This window comes from Cricetulus griseus, chromosome 2, assembly GCF_003668045.3.
Source record: "Cricetulus griseus strain 17A/GY chromosome 2, alternate assembly CriGri-PICRH-1.0, whole genome shotgun sequence".
In the NCBI taxonomy this organism is placed as follows: Eukaryota; Metazoa; Chordata; class Mammalia; order Rodentia; family Cricetidae; genus Cricetulus; species Cricetulus griseus.
Window position 1 is genome coordinate 28,314,126 of NC_048595.1, and position 20,336 is coordinate 28,334,461.

General features: G+C 47.0%; 1 protein-coding gene across 1 annotated transcript in view; it reads right to left on the reverse strand.

Annotated features, from left to right (window-relative positions):
- Inpp5b (inositol polyphosphate-5-phosphatase B) overlaps positions 1-12,058 on the reverse strand; it is a 68,494-nt gene extending 56,436 nt beyond the window's left edge. Inside the window, 6 exon segments of the mRNA XM_027399223.2 lie at positions 5,184-5,294; positions 7,443-7,472; positions 7,622-7,719; positions 10,745-10,851; positions 11,244-11,370; positions 11,918-12,058. Coding sequence (XP_027255024.1) covers positions 5,184-5,294; positions 7,443-7,472; positions 7,622-7,719; positions 10,745-10,851; positions 11,244-11,300 — 403 coding nt within the window. The 5' untranslated portion in view covers positions 11,301-11,370; positions 11,918-12,058.
- Between the last annotated feature and the right edge of the window lie 8,278 nt (positions 12,059-20,336).

A 20,336-nucleotide genomic window follows, 5' to 3' on the forward strand; every position in this document is an offset into this window, starting at 1 on the left:
AAAGATGTATTTTACTTTTTTTGTTTGTTCACTATATAATTCTGTCCTGGAACTGTCCTGGAACTGGCTATGAAAACCAGGCTGGCCTTGAACTTGAAGAGGTCCACCTCCTCTGACACCTGAGTACTGCGATTAAAGGTGTGTACCATCAGATCTGGTCTTTACTAGTCTCTTTAATTGCAAAATTGGAGTCAGTGGGCAAGATTAGACTATTGGGGTTACCAGATCTAGAGGGGTTTTGTCCTAAAACTTGGGTCATCAATAAAATGGGGCATCTACTCCTTACAACTATTGCTCCACAGATGGAAAAATAATAATCATGGTTTGGTTTGCATTGTCTAGATAGCTAGGAAAAATGTCTAGCATATAATAGATGCTCAGTTAATGTGAGCCCATTCCTTTCTTTACCTGTTGTTTCTTGTTCAAGGCACTGCCTTACCCAGGGAGGATTAATAAGTACATCCTGGTTCAGTCCCGTGGAGCCTTATCCTGGGCCCTAATCCTTTCATATGTAAAGTGTTGGTTGGTGAATAGCCATCTGTCCCTGTCACCTAGGTTCCTTCCTAAGGAATCCCTGTTGTAATCTCATCAGAGAAATAAAAGTTAGTACATAACTTCCCTGCTGGTTAACCTAGGCAGGTTGTGGACCACCACCCCCCCAAGGAAAGAGCAAGTAAGAGAGTAAAATATCCACAAGACAGACACTCAAGCCTCAAAGTAATATATCCTTAATCAACCAACTTCTGTCTGTCTGTCTGTCTGTCTGTCTGTCTGTCTCTCTCTCTCTCTCTCTCTCTCTCTCTCTCTCTCTCACACACACACACACACACACACACACACCTTTTGTAATAATTCATTTGGCTTCCTAATTCCTTGACTTGCACATACCATGCACACACACACACCCCTCTCTAAACAATGACCTAGCAACCTCAGAACTACCTCAACCTCCTACCTGGACAGGTTCCACATACTCCTGCCTCTGAACAACAGTGTTAGTTTCCCCACCTCTGATAGCAATCAAATTTAGACAGTTTTCTATTCAATCCTATTCCCAGTGGATCTACATGTGAAGAAGAATAGAAGGCCTGACCCAGCCTGAACTAGTTTGGGTGCATCAACAATAAGGCAAAACTGTGTCCTCTAGCAATCTTTTAGAGAAAATTCTCTATTTACCGTCTTATGCCTATGCATAACTGGGAATGCATATGATTAAAATCAGAGGCATCAGGGGAAGGATACGCAGAGTAGAAAAAAATGAATGTATGACTTGACCCGCCGATACAAATAGAAAACCACCCAAACTACACCCCTTAGTAACAAATTCATCTAACACTAGGCATAGCCCAGGACCCTTGAGGACCCTTCCTCAGGCAGCCCACTGTCAATCTTGACAGTGTCTCCCTCAGTAACTTTCACTAAACCTTTGCTTTGCCGAAGATAGCTTGCTTCTTTTGCAATCTAGGTGAGCCCTTCTTTTCAGTTCTTTGGATAAGAGGCCAAGAACCTAGAAACACCCAGCCCAGACCCTGACCACCAGTAATAATACCACACTCTGTTCCTCCACTCATCAAGCATTTATTTCATGTCTAATATATATAGGTACTGTTCTAATCAGTTGGGATAAAGTTGTCAACACAACCCAAACTCATGGCCTCCTGGCACCTTTGATCTCAGCTGAATGATTTCCTCACTATCTCTCTATCACTTCTTCCCCAGTCCCATGGCCATGTCCCTGGCCTAAGTCTCATTTTTAAAAACCAATTTGTTTTATATGAATGAATGCTTTGCCAGCATCTATAAGTGTATACCATACAAATGCTGGTACCTAAGGAGGCCAGAAGAGGGTGTCAGGTCCCCTAGAACTGGAGTTACAGATAGTTATAAGCAGCCATGTGGGTACTGGGAATCACACCAGGGCCTCTGTAAGAGCAGCTAGTGCTCTTAGCTGCTGAGCCACCTCTCCAGCCCCCTAAGCCTTATTCTTTATGGTAGTACATACCTTCTTATTGTTCTACTGCTTCCCCTGCTCCAGGTGCCTGCTGCCTTCCATACCTGTTGCCAGAGGAGCTTCTTAAACTTGTAAAGCTTACTGAAAACATTTGGAAATTCTGCTAAGGCCTCTCCACAAGCTACAGGGCATAGTCCAAGCTCCTCTGTACTTTGTTACTCTTTGTGAGCTGTCCTTTGCTAGCTTCTCCTGGCTTAGCTCTCTCCACACCTGACCAAGTTCAGTCCCACCAATTGCTCTGCCCATAAGTCTCAATGCCCTTTCCCCTCCTTTTGTCCCACTGGAGAAAAAAAAAATGCTTTCTCTTCCTTATAGTCTGGGCTTCAACATAAACTCCTCCAGGAAGTTTTCTCTGAACAGTTTACATGGAAAGAAAGGCACAGGCCAAGGAAACCCTAGAGCAAAGCCTCAGGATGCAGAGGACATCTAGCCAGGCCTGCTCTCACCATTTGCTAGCTTGCTAGCCATATAGGCAGGTAGGCACTTGCTCTCACTAAGCCTGAGTTTCTTCATCTATATAATAGAGTCACTGATAATACCTACCTTGTAAGGTTATGGTAAGGATTAGCTGTCTTGGAAAAGAGTCTAAGGCAGGTGGTGGTGGTGCCTGCCTGCCTGTAATCCCAGCACTCAGGAGGAGAGGCAGGTAGATCTCTGTGAGTTCAAGGCCATTCTGGCCTACAGAATGAGTGCCATAGCTAGGGCTGTTACACAGAGAAACCCTGTCTTGAAAAAAAAAAAAACCCAAATCAACAATTAAAAAAAAAAACACTTTAGACATATAGAGAGAGGAGAAGCATTTTCTGGACTTCTGTGCGTTAGCCATTTTCACGGGTGTTATTTCTTTTTATTTTCACAACCCCTATGAGAAAGATACTTTTTACATACAGTAAACTAGAAAAACAGGCCTGGGGTGGTAGCACACATTTTTAATGCCAGCACTTGGGAGTCAGGTAGGAAGATCTTTGCGACTTTGAGGCTAGCCTGATCTATAGAGAGATACTTTATTTCAAACCTCCCTCAAAAAGAGGGATGGGGAAGAGATAGAAGAAGAAAAAGAAGAAGAAGAAAGGAAGATTTAAGAGATGCGAGACAGCTTCCACACAGTGAAGGAACGGTCAAATCCAAGGCCTGTGTAGCTGAAGAGCCCTGCTTTTTGCTTTAACAGGTTGACTTTCTTACTCTACTTACTTGGGACCAGAGGGATTCAGACTTCAGATGCTGGGATATTTGGGGACATGATGACAACCTTAGCAAAGGAACCCAAATCTAAATGCAAAATTCACGTATGCTTCACATATATCTTACACACACAGATTGAGGTGATTATATACAATACTTAATAATTTTGAGCATAAAACAGAATTTCATGATGTGGTATTTTCCATTTGCAGTACAATGTTGGCAGTCTAAAAATTCCGGATTTTGCCTGGCAATGGTGGTGCACGCCTTTAATCCCAGCACTCAGGAGACAGAGGGAGGTAGATCTCTGTGAATTTGAGGTCAGCCTGGTCTACAGAACAAGTTCCAGCACAGCTGGGACTGTTACACAGAGGAACCCTGTCTCAAAAAACAACAACACAAAAGTAACAATGAAAGGGATGGAACTGTATTTCAGTAGAGTATCACTCTAGCCTGCATGAAGCCCTGTTTTGATCCCTAGCACTATAAAACCCAGGCATGGTGACTCATACCTGTAATCCTAGCACTTGAGAAGTAGAGACAGGAGGATCAGGAGTTTACAGCTATCCTTGACTACATAGTGAGTTCAAAGCTGGTCTATATGAGACCCTGCCTAAAGAAAACTAAGTAAGTTTGGGCCTATACTCCTAGCATTTGAGAAGCAGAGGCAGGAGGATCAGGGGGGGGTTCAGTGTCATCTTTAGCTACATAGCAGGTTTGAGGCCAGCTTGGACTACATAAGATCCTGTCTTAAAAAAAAAAAAAAGTTTGAGCCAGTTGTAGTGGCACACGCCTTTAGTCCTAGCACTCAGGAAGCAGGTGGATCTCTGTGAGATTGAGGCCAGCCTAGTCTACAGGGCAAGTGTCAGGAAAGTCAAGGCTACACAGAGAAACCCTGTCTCAAAACAAAACAAAACAAGAAAAAAAGTTTGGATTTTGGAGGATTTCCAGTTTTGTATTTCCACATTAGGGATGCCCAACCTGGATTATTATTATTATTATTATTATTATTATTATTATTATTATTATTATTATTATTACTGTTACTATTATTATTCCTACCTATAACCACTACTAACAGTCATAAATTATTCTTATTATTTTACAATTTAGAGGTAAAGTTTCCTGCTTATATAATAACACTTAAACTCCTTAACCATTCAAGGCTCTATAATTCTTGACCTGATTTCCTTTTACCCCAAAGCCAGTTTGCCTCCAAAGCCAGTCACCATTCTGACGCATCTAGTGAGATGCCTGGAGCCATAAGGTCCAGCCCCATTGGCGGTTATAATAGGAGACAAACCCTCCGTACATCCCTGCAGAGACAAGATGTTAGCGTTAAAGGAGCTCCTGCGAAATGGCACTGGGTGTGCCCCTGAGCCCCAGCACCGGGCAGCATGAATTTGCATATTCTGTCACCAGGCCTCTGCTCTGTATACAAATTCTCCTCTCCTTGCCTGGCTGACCTCGCATCTAAACAAATCCTGTCAAATGTCCACTAACTTCTCTCTACTGAGCCAAAGCTAGACTTTTTTATTTTCCTGCAGTGGGGAACAGAGCAGGGTTTGGGAACAGAATACATTTGACAGACTTCCCTTGATCGTAGCTATGGATATAGAAATTTGGGCCTCCTAGCTAACTTGGAAGGAGCCCTGCATTCTCAGAGTTACAGCCCAGTTAACACTCAGATTGAGAAACCCAAAAGAGAAAAACAAATGCTGGCCAGGTGTGGTGAGACACGGCTGTAATCACAGCACTGGGGATGGGGGCTGAGGCAGGATTAGGAGTTGGAAGCCTGACCCCCATCTCAAAAAGGAAAAGCAAATACAATAGGTGGCTGGCAGCCCAGGGTACTGTGACTCCATGCCAGCAGCTTTGAGATGGTGCAGCAACTGTGGTGTATGATCCCAGTGGGCTCAGCTATTGAGAGGGTAGGCCAGTGCCTGCAGCCAACACAGCCTTCCCTGGAAGCCTGGTTCTTACCACCTACCTGGACAGGCTCTGGCAACTTCCTGGAGGAACATCCTGGTGTGTGAACCAAAAGGTAGTTGGAATACAAGCCTGAGCTCTGCTGTGTCCAGTTGTACCGTCACATCAGAGCCTGTAGAGAGGAGGCAAGAAATGAGGCCAGGAGCTAAGTACTGAAATGTGCTGTCAAGAGTGGAATCCCAGCCCAGCGGTGGTAATGCAAGCCTTTAGTCCCAGCACTCAGGAGGCAGAGGCAGGCAGATCTCAGTGAGTTCAAAGCTAACCTGGTCAACAGAGTGAGTTCCAGGACAGCCAGGGCTACAGAAAAACCCTGTCTGGGGGGGGGGTGGGCAGGAAGATTGGCATCTGCAAAATGTCAAATGAAAAAATCTGGGCTCCCAGTGCTCCTCTGACCTTCAGCTAATGAAACAGCAAAGGAATCCTGTGTGTCTCCTCTTACGAACAAGAATTATCTCCATGTTGTGGAGAGGAGAGTCCAGCTCTGAGTGTTACTCAGCCTTGCCACCCCTATACCAGATGGAACTGGCGGGGACAAGCTCTCCAGACTTGTATCCTCCCTGCCCTGTGAGATAAGAGCATGCAGAAGTGGACTGTGTGCCTGTCCATCGGTCCACAGTAGTTCCAGGCACTGAGAATGACATGGGAAAGAGACAAGATGGTGCATGGGGAAGGGCCAAGCTGAAAGGTGTGACGTTCACAAGAAGAGGTGACTCCAGGGCCATTGGAGGTTGCTCAGCAGGTCAAGGTGTTTGCTGGCAAGCCTGAACAAGTTGTCCTTTGACCTTCACACAGGCACCATGCCATTCAAGTCAGCACACACACTAATTAGTGTGATAATTTTTCCCCTTTGGTATTTTGAGACTGGGTTTCTCTTTGTAGCCCTGGCAATCTGGAAATGGATCTGGAGACCAGGCTGGCCTTGAACTCACAAAGATCCACCTGCCTCTTTCTCCCTAGTGCTGGTATTAAAGGTGTGTGCCACCATTACCCAGCTAGTAAGGCACTTTTATGGTGGCCTCTTAAAAAGTTTTTCCAATTACTCTAGTATCTGTGTCATTTTACTATTAGTGTCTATAACGTTTTGGGGTTTTTGTTTGTTTGTTTGGTTGGTTGGTTGGTTTTGTTTTTGTTTTTTTGAAACAGGGTTTCTCTGTGTAGCTCTGGCTGTCCTGGAACTTGCTCTGTAGACAAGGCTGGCCTTGAACTCACAGATCCACCTGCCCCTGCCTCCTGAGTGCTGGAATTCAAAGTATGCATCACCACTGCCTGTGTAATAATTTTTTTAAGAAGAGAGAACTCAAGCCAGGCAGTGGTGGCGCACGCCTTTAATCCCAGCACTCGGGAGGCAGAGGCAGGCGGATCTCTGTGAATTCGAGACCAGCCTGGTCTACAAGAGCTAGTTCCAGGACAGCCTCCAAAGCCACAGAGAAACCCTGTCTCGAAAAACCAAAAGAGAGAGAGAGAGAGAGAGAGAGAGAGAGAGAGAGAGAGAGAGAGAGAGAGAACTCAATGGGCTTTGGTGGCACACACCTTTAATCCCAGCACTTGGGAGGCACAGGCAGGTGGATTTCTGAGTTCCAGGCCAGCCAGGTCTACAGAGTGAATTCCAGGACAGCCAGAGCTACACAGAGAAACCCTGTCTTGGAAAACAAAAATGAAGAAGAGGCAGAAGAGAAGGAAAAGAGAACTCTGCTGTGACAATCTGTGATGTCTGAGGTGATGGAAAGCACTGGAGGATTTAAATGCAGTGACAAGGGGATAAGTGATGGAAAATAACTAGTAGTGGAGGGGCAGGGTCTGACTCTTCAGGGTCTTATTTCCGATAGCATGGATATCTTTTATTACATTCATTTATTTATTTAGGTGTGTGTGTGTGTGTGTGTGTGTGTGTGTGTGTGTGTGTGTGTGTGTGTGTGTGTGACAGCTAGAGTACAACTTTCCAGGAGTTGGTTCTCTCATTCTACGACATGGGTTCTGGGGCTCAAACTCAGGTAGTTAGGTTTGGCGGCAAGCATCTTTCTCCACTAAGCCATCCCATCAACCCAAGAGTTTCATTTTTGTTTGTTGTTGTGTTTTGAATCAGTCTTAGTCAATAGTGCTAGCTGGCCTAGAACTCACTGTGTAGTCCAGGCAAGGCAATCCCCCTACCTCAGCCTTCTACATGCTAGGATTTCTGGCACATTCTCATTCACACCACCTCTCTGTCTTAAGATCCTGTCCCAATGCCCCAACAGGAACCCAGACTGAAAAGACTACTCACCAAGGATGTAGAGCTCACCATCTGGGGACACTGAGGGAGGGAAATGAGAATGCCTTTAGCAACTGAACATTCCTTTCTCACATCATCCTCCGTTCCCACGCCCCCCAACAGCAAGGGCAGAGATGACTGGGGTGGGGGCCCAGAGGAGAGTAATTTATACCACCCAGACCATCTAGCACCTTCTTCCAGCATAAAATCTCTTGAGAGTGGCACTATCTGGTCCAGAGATACGTCGTCTCCTGTGATGGCCATCCTCCGGTGTGTATACAGGAAGAGACTGGAGGCAGAAAGCAGAGGGTACACTTTAGAGTGCTGGGATAGTCTTTTTGATTGTAAAGATGTGTCTCTGTCCTTCCTCATCCACCTAAGCTGGTTTAATAAATTGATTTAATAAAGAACTGAACAGCCAATAGCTAGGTAGGAAGAAGATAGGTGGGACTTCCAGGCGGAGATAGGACCTCTGGGAAAGAATCTGAGGCAGGAGATTCACCAGCCAGATGTGGAGGAAGTTGGGCATATGGTACAGAGGAGAGGTAGCAAGCCACGTGGCAGATTAATATAAATGGGTTGATTTAAGTTTTGAGAGCTGGTTGGGAACAAGCCTAAGCTAAGGCCAAGCTTTTATACTTAATAAGAAGTCTCCACGTTATTATTAGGAGCTGTCGGTCCAAAGAAAGGCCTGCTACATTACAGTGCTTGTAGTTGAAGGAGCTCTAGTAGGCCTGAGCATGACAGACATGGCTCTGACAGGCCTTGCCTTTCTCCCCCAGCCCCTCTACCTTGCTAAATCCTTAGATTACATTTCTAAAGCTAGCCACAAAGGTCTATTCCTTTATTTGACTACTTCCTCCCCTTGAGGCTGACCACCAATGTCCAGCTATCAAAATATTGAAGTTCAACAATCAAAAGCCCCCTTTTGACTCTCCTAATTAACATGCCAAATCAAAATTAAACACTTAATACTAATATGGGGTTTCCCCTTTCGCCTTTATAAACTGCCATTTGCTTAAAGGTCACATCTGTCTCCTCTCTCTCCAGATGCAATCCTTTGTCCCTCTGGGGCAAGTATCTCTTCCCCTCTCCCTTGTCTTCTATCTCTTGTTTTTGTCTCTTATTCCCTGCCCTTTGTCCCTCTGATGCGAATAAATCTCCTTTGTGCTAAGAACTGGGTCTTGGGGAGTCTGTGCCAATACCAATCCTTTTAGTGGTAGCCTCTAGTGCTTGGCTGGCAGTGCACTAGCCATACTTATGCCTTAAGCCTTTTCCGTCCACAGTGCCCAGGAAAGCTGTAATTTATGGATGAGGTCATCAAAGCATAACTCCTCACAGTTGGAAGAAAAAGCAATTTGGTACCATCTAGCATGTGAGTGACAGCAACGGTGTGTCCTTATGAAGCCCCTTCATCTCCCTGTCTTTCGGTTTCCCCACCTATCAAGTTGGAGTGGCAAAGTAGAAAATGTCTAAAGCCCGCTCCCTCCTGGCTCTGAGATCCTGAGGTTCACCTACAAGCTATGAGACCTCTGCAGGTATTATTTACTCCCTCTGCTCCTGTGGAATACGAAGTGTTGCCAAGCAACATTGAATGAACCCTTTTTTTTTCCAAGACAGGCTCCCTCTACATAGCTCTGGCTGTCTTGGAACTCCTTATGTAAATAAACCAGGCTGGCCTCAAATTCACAGCCATGTGTCAGCCTCTGCCTCCCAAGTGCTAGGACTAAAGCTTGTAACACCACTCCCAGCCATTAGTCTCTCTCTTTTAATTTTTAAATTTTTGTGTGTGGCTCATTAGTGTGGGTATGTAACACATGCGCACGTGTGGTCATATTTGTGTGCACATGCATGCGCATGCAGAGGCTGCAGGGTGACCCTCGGGTGTCTTTCCTTACTCGCTCTCCACTTTGTAAAACTGCTTTTTAGATCTATTTATTTAATTTTATGGGTATGGATGTTTTGCCTCCATGTATGTGTTTGTACCATCTGTCTGCCTGCCTGGTGTTGACAGAGATTAGAAGAGGATGTCAGATTCTCTGGAACTGTAGTTATTGATGGTTGTGAGTCACCATGTAGATGCTAGGGAATCCAATCCAGGTCCTCTTTGAGAGCAACAAGTGCTTTTAACCTCTAAGCCATCTCTCCAGCACCGACATTTTTATTTTCTTGAGACAGAGTCTCTCAATAAACCTGAAACTCCTTGATTCAGCTAAACTAGCTAGCCAATCAGCTTCAGGGATCTGCCTGTCTCTCTACCTCCCTTAACTTCTTTAAGATTTATTTTTAGTTATGTATAGGTGTGTGTGTGTGTGTGTGTGTGTGTGTGTGTGTGTGTGTGTGTGTGTGTGTGTATGTGTGTGTGCGCGCGCGCGCCTCATGAGTTCAGATCCCCATGGAGACCAGAAGAAGGTATCTGAACCCTTGCAGCTGGAGTTCCAGGTATCTGTGAGCTGCCGATGAAGGTGCTGGGAACCAAATTTAGAACCTCTACAAAAACAAGTATTCTTAACTACTTAGCCATCTCTCCACACCCCACACCCCAACTTTTTACATGGATCCTGCAGATCCAAGCTCAAGTCCTCATGCTTGTGTGGCAGGTACTTCACTAACTGAACCATCTCCAGCTCGCCCTCTCTCTTTTTAAATATTTTCTTTTATAACTCTGTGTGAGTGTGTGTTCGCACTCGTACACAAGAACATGTGAGTGCAAGTGCCCATAGAGTCCAGAAGAGGGTTCAGAGCCACTGGAACTGGAGTCACAGGGGTTGTGAGCCACTCGATCTGGGTGTGGGTGCTGGGAACCAAATTCAGATCCTCTGCAAGAGAATTCTAGCCACTGAGCAATCTCTCCAGCCCCTCCTCCTCTCTCTGAGACAGGCTCTCACTCTGTCAGTCTAGGCTGGCTTGGAACTTACTATGTAGCCCAGGATGGCCTAGAACTTGTAACAGTTGTACCTCAGCTTCCTGAGTGCGAGGATCACTGGCTCGAGTCCCATTTCCAGTTTGGCCTTCTAATCTTTACTCTGGATAAACAGAGCTATGAAGAACAATTTGCTTAGGATCACAGTGTCTGGATCCGAACTCAGGCACTCACACAAGCTCAAAATCTAGCCAGGTGTGGTAACTGTCTCTTTTCTAGAAGCTTCCATGTCTCATCTTGTTGGTTATAACGGGCTTAGAACATGGTGTTCCAAGAATACTATCATTATGTTAATTACTCTAGGAGACTCAGACAAAATGACTGACGTTAAGTTGGAGGATAGTGAAGAACAACCCTTGGCCCACACAGGTAGAGTTTGAGCTATACTTACGCATGCTCCTGTGCACCATTTTCCAGCCGGTACCGCACCAGTCCCAGCAGGCGACTCTGCCTGCTGTCCCCCTTACATAGCACACCTTGTACAGCCTGCTGCTCTGGGTGAAGGGAAACTAAAAGCTAAGAACAAGCCTCCCCATCAGGCCCACTCCACCACTGATGCCTTTCTCCCTCCTGCTCACTGTGTGACCACGGGCAAATTACTTCACTCCTCTGAGCTTTCCTCATCTGCAAAATGGGTATAATAGTCCCCAACTTCACAACTTGTTTGGAGGACATCTGCATATTAAAATTTCTCATAGAGAAACCAGAGCCAAGTGAATACTTAGTGAATATTGGTTTACCCATTACCATATGGCTTAGAGAGAAACAGAGAGAGAGAGAGAGAGAGAGAGAGAGAGAGAGAGAGAGAGAGAGAGAGAGAGAGAACAGAAATTTCCACACCCTCCATCCCATTTCCCAACACCAAGGCGGGCATGAGCCGGGAAGGATATGATGGTGCAGTATTCCCCCTCAGCCAGTGTCTCCTGGATCGCCACAGACTGGTCCATGCTGAGCCGTCAAACTCTGATGAAGGGCACGTGAAAACCTCCCATGCTGCAAGAAAGCTGCTTCTGGGGGCTGTAGGAATAGAAGGAGGAGCTTTGTAGATGGAAAAGGGGGTCTGATCATCCCGCTGCTCCTCTAAGCCTTTCCTCTCTTTCTTTTCAACAATGAGCCTCTCTCTACGTTTCCAGGAAATGGGTTTCCACTCCTTTGCCCCTGGCTGAATCTCCCTTTGGGAGAGCAACCAGATGGTCCCAATGGGGTCCAGTATACTTGCTGGTCCCCTTGCTTCTGGGCAGAGCTCTGACTCCTTCTTCAGAGAGCAGTTGTGGTCCATCTGGGAAAGATTGGTAGCATATCCAAATAGGGATGGGAGACAGACTTCTTATTCTCAGCTAGGAGGGTCTTATACTGGGGAATAACCGAGTCCCGCTCCTTTTTTCTTGGAGCATGGAAAAGTGTCCCGGTGCTCCTTGCCCCCGCCCCACCCAACAGGCCCCGTTGCATCAGCTGCAGGCCGGGGGTGTCCATTCTGGCATCCACAGAACAGGGGCCCCAGCAGCCAGCTTGCAAGCTCCCTCCCACTCTGCACCTATTTCAGACCCTTGTCATTGCCGCCTACCTCGCGAGCTGTCACCGCTGGGCCGGTGGGACACCGATGTCCCGGATCAGGCCAAGGACTACATTTCCCAGCGGCCCTGGCGTCACAGGATGGTCAGCCAGCCTGCAAGTCCCAGCATGCCCGAGTCAATCATGAGCAAGTGCGTGGGTCTCCCGCCCCAAAGAGGATCTAGAATCTAGAGTCTGGCTTCCTACTTTACTCTGGCGTCCCAGGTCTGGAAAGATTGTCCAAGGAAAGCCTTAATTCAGCCCACCAAATCAAAGGGCATGGGCTCCTGCCCTAGGCGGAAGGAAGATGGTCACGTTACCCTAACGGAAAGAATGTTAACTTTTTTTTTTTAATCTTCGAGTTAGTTACATCCTCAACTATTCACATGTTTTATAAACTCTTCTAAATAATTACCCTGTCTTGACTTAACGGAGTAAGACTATGGAAAACCACCTTTTCTACATCCTAAGTGGAGAAACAAACGGGCAAAGAGGTGAACCTGTTTGACAGAGCCTGCAGCCAACAAGCGCTGGGGGCTCAGAGGAAAGTCTGACTCCAATTCCTGTGTCATGTTTCCCAGCTAGGAACTGCCGAGTGTCCTTCATGCCTATCTAGCTCGTCTGGTCCACCGATGGAACAAGAAGTGTGTGGTGGTGATGACTGTGTGGAGGACACTTTTCCTAGAGTGGAGGAGGATGTGGCCCTCTTGGGTCTTTTTTTTTTTTTTTTTTTTTTTTTTTAAGATTTGTTCCGTTATTTTTTACGTGTGTGTGTGTGTGTGTGTGTGTGTGTGTGCCTACATGAGTTTATGTGCACCACGTGTGTCCAGGTGCCCAAGGAGGCCAGAGATCCTCAAAGCTGGTTACAGGAGATATGAGCTGCCTGATGTGTATGTAGGGAATTGTACCTGTACTGGGGTCCTCAGGAAGAGCAGTAAGTGCCATTAACTATGGAGCCATCTCATGCCAACCACCCCAACCCCCGGGGTCTTTTAGACAGCCAGCCCTACTAGGTTTTGTTCTCAAGCCCCTTTCCCATATTCTATTGGCCATCTACAGGACCATTCTCCTCTGGGCTTCATTGTTCCCATCTAGGTTAAGAATATAGCTCAATGTCAGACAGTGGTGCTGCACGCCTTTAATTCCAGCATTCGGGAGGCAAAGGCAAGTGGATCTCTATGAGTTTCAGGTCAGTCTTGTCTACAGAGTGAGTGCCAGGACAGCCAAAGCTACATAGAGAAAGCCTGTCTCGAAAAAACAAATAAGAATATAGCTCAAGACAGGACAGAAGAAACTAGCTCAGATGGAAGATTCTAGAATGGTTCTCTCTCAACTGTTAGCTATTTCAGTAAGCTAGGTGTTCCCTGGGGACCAGGCTGAGTCTTGCCCTCACCACACTTGCACAGTTTCTGGCACAGTGGCTCTTAGAATGTCATTTATTCTGAGCAGTACTGAGGATGGAACCGAGGAACCAGGCATTAAATACTCTATCACTGAGCCACATCTCCAGCCCAGAACATACTCATTGGATTAGTTACTGAATAAATTAGCTTATCAAATATAGTATGTCTCAACTTTGTCCCAAAGGAAAGTAACAGTAGCAGTTGGGCTAGGGCTGGAGAAGGGACGACCACTGTGACTTTCTGTTGCTGTTGTTTTGAGACAGGGTCTCACTATTTAGTCCAGGCTAGACTAGAATTTGCCTCAAACTCCTAATTCTCCTGTTTTGGGTTTCCAATGCTGGTGGGTGACCACTGTAACTTTTTTTTTTTTTAGTATTATTTTTGGTTTTTCTTCTTTTTTTCCTTTGGCTTTTCGAGACAGGGTTTCTCTGTGTAGCTTTGGAGCCTATCCTGGCACTCGCTTGAACTCAGAGATCTGCCTGCCTCTGCTTCCCGAATGCTGGGATTAAAGGCGTCCGCCACCAATGCCCAGCCCTTATTTTTGGTTTTTCAAGACAGGGTTTCTCTGTGGCTTTGGAGGCTGTCCTGAAACTAGCTCTTGTAGACCAGGCTGGTCTTGAACTCAGAGATCTGACTGTCTCTACCTCGCAAGTGCTGGGATTCACGGCGTGCGCCACCACCGCCCAGCCAACCTTGTAATTTTTAAAAATAGTTTTTTAAATGTTTACATGTATTTATTGTTTACACACACACACACACACACACACACACACACACACACCAGCATGCATGTTGTTTGTGTAGGTCAGAGGACAATTTGTCAGAGTTGGTTCCTTCCACCATGTGAATGATCAAATTCAGGTCCCCAGGTTTAGTGGCACTTGCCCTTCTTATCAGCTAAACCATCTCGCTGATCCCCACTGTAACTTTTTGTTCTGAATTGCATTCTGCTAACCAGTTCAACCTGCATATCCGAACCCCTACCAGAAGCGGGGATGTCTTCCTCGTTGTCTCTTCCTAGAAATATCCACAGCATACGTTTATTGGACTGCAATTTCAAAGTCATGTGGGACATGAGGGGAAAGTGAATTGGTTAGAATCAAGGGGTTAGATGTCACTGAAGGAAAGCAGGGAAGCCCCTTAATGCTGCTGCCTGGAGAGGAGCATCTGGGGAATATGAGATGGGACCAGGCTGTTTCTGTAGATGAAGGAACTCTCCCTGCAGGACTTGGGGCTCTTTCCACAGTATGTGGACCAGGCAGATGTATCCCTTCCAGTAAAGCACAAGCTTCTCCTTTTGATCGTGGATAAGGACCTGTCACCTTGGAGGGCCCATGTTCAGGCCTGTGAATGGGGAAGGGAAGAACCTGGACTTGATAAGTCTCGCTCACTAAAGATACAGGGCCAGGATTTGGAATAGGGAGATGTGGAGGCTTGCAGGGCCCACATAGTCTTCTCAAATGCTGCTCTCTGATTCTGCTGAACCCAAGTAGTGCACTGGGGGCAGGAGCAGAGAATGCGTAGGAATGGCCGAGTAGCTGCAATCAGGATCCAGGGCAGGAGGCTCCTGGTGACTCCTGGAGTGGCTTTGTTGAAGAGAAGAGTCCTATACAGCTGGAGGCATCTGGGTGAGGCCTAGGCTTGACAACACTCCAGGTGGCAGGGCCCAGTCCCAGCTTTGTGACACCTGGGTGTATCTGCCAGGCAAGCCTGGCTGCAGCCTGCAATGTAGCCTGAGCCGGACCATTTGAGCTCCAAGAACAGACAGGTCCATTCACATTGCCCTTGCCCTTCCCCCAGCTCATGAAAACAAGAAGCCTCAATGAAACTAGAACTGAGCTGAGCTTCCCCATGAGGTCTGGCAGTCAGTTCCCAGAAAACCAGTAGGTCAGAAACAAGGAACCCCATTTGGGAGACTTGGAAAAATCCACCTGATGTTCTACATTATGCAAAGCAGAGAGGTTCAAGCTTGCTCAACCCCAGGCAGGCTCTCTCTCCACAAACATATCTCCCTTTAGATTTCACTGTTGAGATCCTCTAGGCCTACAGTTCTGAGAGAAGACATACCCAATTCTGAGAGCATTAAGGTCCTACCTCACAGAAGTTCAAGCCCTTGCGATACATGGCTGGAGTGTCCTGCTCTTTGAAGTAGGTATCCCCTTTGCAGAAAATGGAGGTACAGGTGTTTTTCTTGGAAGAAAATGAGAGGTTTGAAGGGTTAATACTGGACAGAGAGTTGAGGTGAGAACCTTACTTTGCCTGTGCCCTGGACTTCGGCAGGCAGCCGATTACAAGATACTCAGTTTCTCCAGCGAGTGGACTCAGGTGGCATGGGGGAGCTGCTTGGCCCCTGAGATGCTCAGAGACCCCCGCTTCTATAAACAGAGAACTCTGCCTGGGGAAGTAATGTGACACTCTCGGATGGGAGCACACACCTTTGCAAAGCCACAGCCCCACCTTGCCCCTCTGGGATGTACGGACAGCTCACAACCCAGCAGTCCTCTCTGCTACCACCCTGGAAAGGACAGGTGGTTGCTCTAGATCCCTTTGAAGCTTGCAGGAGAGGGGAAAGAGGACTGGGCTAAGGAAGGAATATGTCAGGAAAGGGGGCCTGTGAGAGAGTAAGAAACCCAGCTTTGGGGAAGTTGATGAGGACCTCAAAGGCAGGAGTCAGCTAGATAGGATTTATTTATTTATTTATTTATTTATTTATTTATTTATTTATTTATTTATTGGTTTTTTGAGACAGGGATTCTCTGTGTAGCTTTGGAGGCTGTCCTGGAACTCACTCTGTAGACCAGGCTGGCCTCGAACTCACAGAGATCTGCTTACCCCTGCCTCCCAAGTGCTGGGATTAAAGGCGTGCGCCACCACTGTCCAGCACAGCTAGATAGGATTTAAAGGTCAGGATGTTGATAGAGATCAGGGGACTGGTGACAACTGAGCTGAGATCTGAAGATCTATCAAAGGCTAGGGTGGGTTAGTAGCTATGGAAGTCAGAGCCGGGGGCAGGAACTGCAGAGTGTCAGGGTCGAGCGCTCACCAGAGACTGAAGACTTCTGGAGCACTAGACAGAGTGGCTTTCCACTGTAGCACTGCAGTGTGCAGGGGCATGAATTTGAACTAGCTGAGTAAGGAAAGGCAGGCACACCCAGGAGCACGTGGCTCTTCCCAGTCTTAGGCCCTATCTCAGCTTCTCCCAGCATAGTAAAAGGGACTCTTCTCCCTCCCATTTCTGAATCTCTGTCCCCAGACCTTCCAATATCCCCCTATCCTTCTTCATCTTAGAGTGGTGTCCCTTCTGGGTCCCATCACACCCTTCCCCCTACCTTGCAGTGTTGTCCCCAGACTGCTGCCTGGTGGGACAACCTCACCTCCTGGCAGTACATGGCTCTGAAGCAGTGGAATCTATGGAAGGTCTATGGATGTATTTGAGTGCCGTGGCCCCATTTCTTTTCTTTTTAGATTTTATTTATTTATTATTTATACAGTTATCTGCATGCATGCTTGCACACCAGAAGAGGGCACCAGATCTCATTACAGATGGTTGTGAGCCACCATGTGGTTGCTGGGAATTGAACTCTGGTCCTCTGGAGAAGCAGTCAGTGCTCTTAACCTCTGAGCCATCTCTCCAGCCCAGCCGTGGCCCCATTTCAAGGGGAGAGCCTCAGTCAGGAAAGGTCTGTCTCCTACACACGCTGCTTACCTGGACTGGAGCAGGGCTCAGCTGACCTCTTGTCAGATTCTAGGCTCACAGGAAGACCAGCAGTAGAACTGGCTGGAGGAAGAGAAGGGGGTGACACAGCAGGAAGTAACCAGACCAAAGGTAAAGGAAAGGCTATGCAGGGGTTAAAAGGAAGAGATGTGCAGTCAGGAGAAACAGGAGCATCTGAGTCAGCAACAAGCTTGAGGCTAGGCCTGGTCCCAGGGTCCAGGAAGGACAGGATATCAAAGCTGAGGACACACACCTTCGAGGAAAGCAGTCCTGTGGCAACCATTGGCCCCAGACATCTTGAATAGGAGAGAGGAAGAACCAGCCCTGAGCAGCCCAGGGGAGGCTGCAGAGATTCCTATGATTGCATTATATAGACAAATGGACTGAAGCTGGGGAGCAGGAGAGACTACTGATAGGGAACAAGAGGTCTCAGGAAGTCTCTTTCCTCCTTGAAAGAAAGTCATACTGTCAGAGGCACAGCCTGAGACACGCATAAAAGGACCTGCATTCTAGCATCAGTCCCTCTGAGAATATATGCTGGCATGGCAAACGCAGCATCTTCGGTCTGAGGAGAGACAGCATTGGAATGGGTGCCTCTGGTCTGGCTTCCTTTACCTCCAACATCTGAAGTTGTGGGGAGGATGGCAGAGTGGGGGACTAGAGAGCAAGCCAGGGGAACTCTGGGTCACAGAGGGGCTCAAAAGGCTCTATTCCAAGATTCAAGAGTTTTCAGGATGGAGACTCTCCTGCCTCACTAAGGTAGATCCGAGTGAGCCAAGGGCAGGGGTGTGTATAATTAATCCTGAGGTCAGGGATCCTAGCCGCTGTGGGATCTGACCTGGAAGGGTCTGTTAAACTGGGGGTTGGCATCTTCCCTGCTGGAGATGGAAATGGGAACCATTCTCATTATGCCTAAGCCTGCAAAGCTGAGCATAGCCTCGTCCCCGCCACTCCCAGGACCATCAAGGGTTCTGTTCCCTGTAATGGCCACACACTCAGATCTCTCTGCTCGGGACATCTAGGATGATGGGATACAGCCTTCACTGAAGACCTTCTACTGACTGCATGGATGAGGCCATACGTGGGAAGTAAAAAGTGCTAAGATGAAGTGTGATAGTGGGGGCTCTTCTCTTCACCTTCACCCCTCACGCCTTCAGCCTCCTCACTGTTCCTTTTCTTCTGCCACTCAACCAATAGTTCTTAGCTGAGAGTGGTGGTGCACAGTTGTAACTTCAGTACTTTGTAGGTAGAATCAGAGAATTAGGAGTTCAAGGCCAGTCTCGGTTACATAAGACTATGTCTCAAAAAAAATTAGTTATTCTGTGGTCAGTATCTCTCCAAGGATACATCAGACTTCAAAGGATAAAGGGGTCAAGGGCCCAATGTTCTACCCAGGGCCTTTGGTTCCAGTGAAAAGTAAAGCCCAGAAGATGGTCCATGCTGTAAGGATTTAAGGTCTGAACTTTGAAAAGGACCCAGACTTTCCGTGTAAAGTCCTTTTCTGCCTCTAGTTTGAACAGACATGGCTGGAGGGGCAGCTCAGGTGTATGATAGGTGGGGGTTCAGCAGAATCAGACATGGTCATGAGGATATGTGTATGGGAGTGTCCATAGAGCTTCTCATCTACCAGCTTTAGTCTGTGCCCTTCCATGGATGGAAGGAACATTTGTAGCATTCCCTGTGCCTGTCCCATCCAGCGGTAGACCTACTGCACACCTGAAGACGCAGAAGGCATCAAGCATCTATGCACAAGTCGGGGAGGCTCGATTGCAGCCACTAGAAGCTGCTAGTAGCCCTTCCTTCCCTCCAATCATTTGTCAGTTTGGGGAATTGGTCTGACATGGCTGCCTCTGGAGACCCACAGAAGCCACATGCAAAAGAAGGAAGTACAGTTCATGTCTACACTGCAGTCGGGATAAAATAAAGTCAGCAGGCAGTCCTGGCGGAGCAGAGGACCAACATCCCAGGGTCCAACTGGGATGGGAAGGTGTCTTATTTGACAACGCCGGAAACCTGACAGCTGGGGAGGGCTCTCAAAGAGAGCATAACGGGCAACGTGTCCTCCCAGAGTTCCTGCCAATGAGGGCATCTAAGGGACGAGGGAAGAGTTAGTTATCACAGCAAGCACAAGAAAAAATGTAGAGAAGGGGGGAAATCTTTTGTTGTTCTGATTTTTAAAGACAAGGTTTCTCTGTGTAGCTTTGGAGCCTATCCTGGAACTCAGGCTGTAGACCAGGGTGGCCTCAAACTCACAGAGATCCTGCTGTCTTTGATTCCCCAGTGCTGGGATTAAAGGCATGCATCGCACTACACCCAGCTCAAGCTTGTCTTTAACTCCTGAAGCATCTTTTGGGCCTCTGAATACCATTTTGTTCTTTTACAGCCAAATAAAATTTCATTGTACATTTGGAATACATTCTCTTTCTTGTCTTTTACCAGACATTCAGATTGATTCAACCTCTATGGTGTGCTGATTTAGAGTCTTCTGGGTATCTACCCAGGAGTGTACAGCCAGTCATACAATAGTTACATTCTTTTGTAAAAAAATAAAATAATAATGATTCAATGTTTTGGACAATCCCACCACTCGGGAGGCAGAATCAGGTGGATCTCTGTGAGTTGGAGGCCAGCCTGGTCTTCAGCCAAGTTCCAGGACAGCCAGGGCTGTTACACAGAGAAATCGTGTCTAAAAAAAGGGGGGGGAGTGTTAAATTTAAGCAATGAAAAAAAGGGGCAGATTTTGCTGCAACTGGTGAGCACAGTTCCCAGCAAGGCCTTTTTGGCACAATTCACAGGACTCCTCAGGCTCTGATCCTATCTCCTCTCCACACTGTAAAAGCATCTCATGAACCCTGGAGTCTCATGTTCCCACTCTGAAGGATGTGACAGCAGAAAGCAGTGGAACATTGACAGTCCAGTATGGCCTTTCTAAAGGTTTATTTATGTTGTATACAGTGTTTTGCCTGCATGTATGCCTGCAGGCCAAAAGAAGACACCAGACTCATTATAGATGGTTGTGAGCCACCATGTGGTTGCTAGGAATTATACTCAGGTCCTCTGGAAGAGCAGTCAGTGCTCTTAACAGCTGAGCCATCTCTCCAGCCCCCAGTGGGTACTTTTTCAGCTAGAAGGCTTCCCCCATTTTCCATTCCAAGGTTTTACTTGCTCTTTCTCCACATGGCAATATCTCCTTTCACCTTGGCCTAGTTTTGAGTAATCAGCTCCTAAATGACTCAGGTAGATGTGATTATGGGTTCCTTGCTGCACAAGCCCCATGGGGAAGCTGCTCATCTGGCCTTTAAGGACTGGCAGAA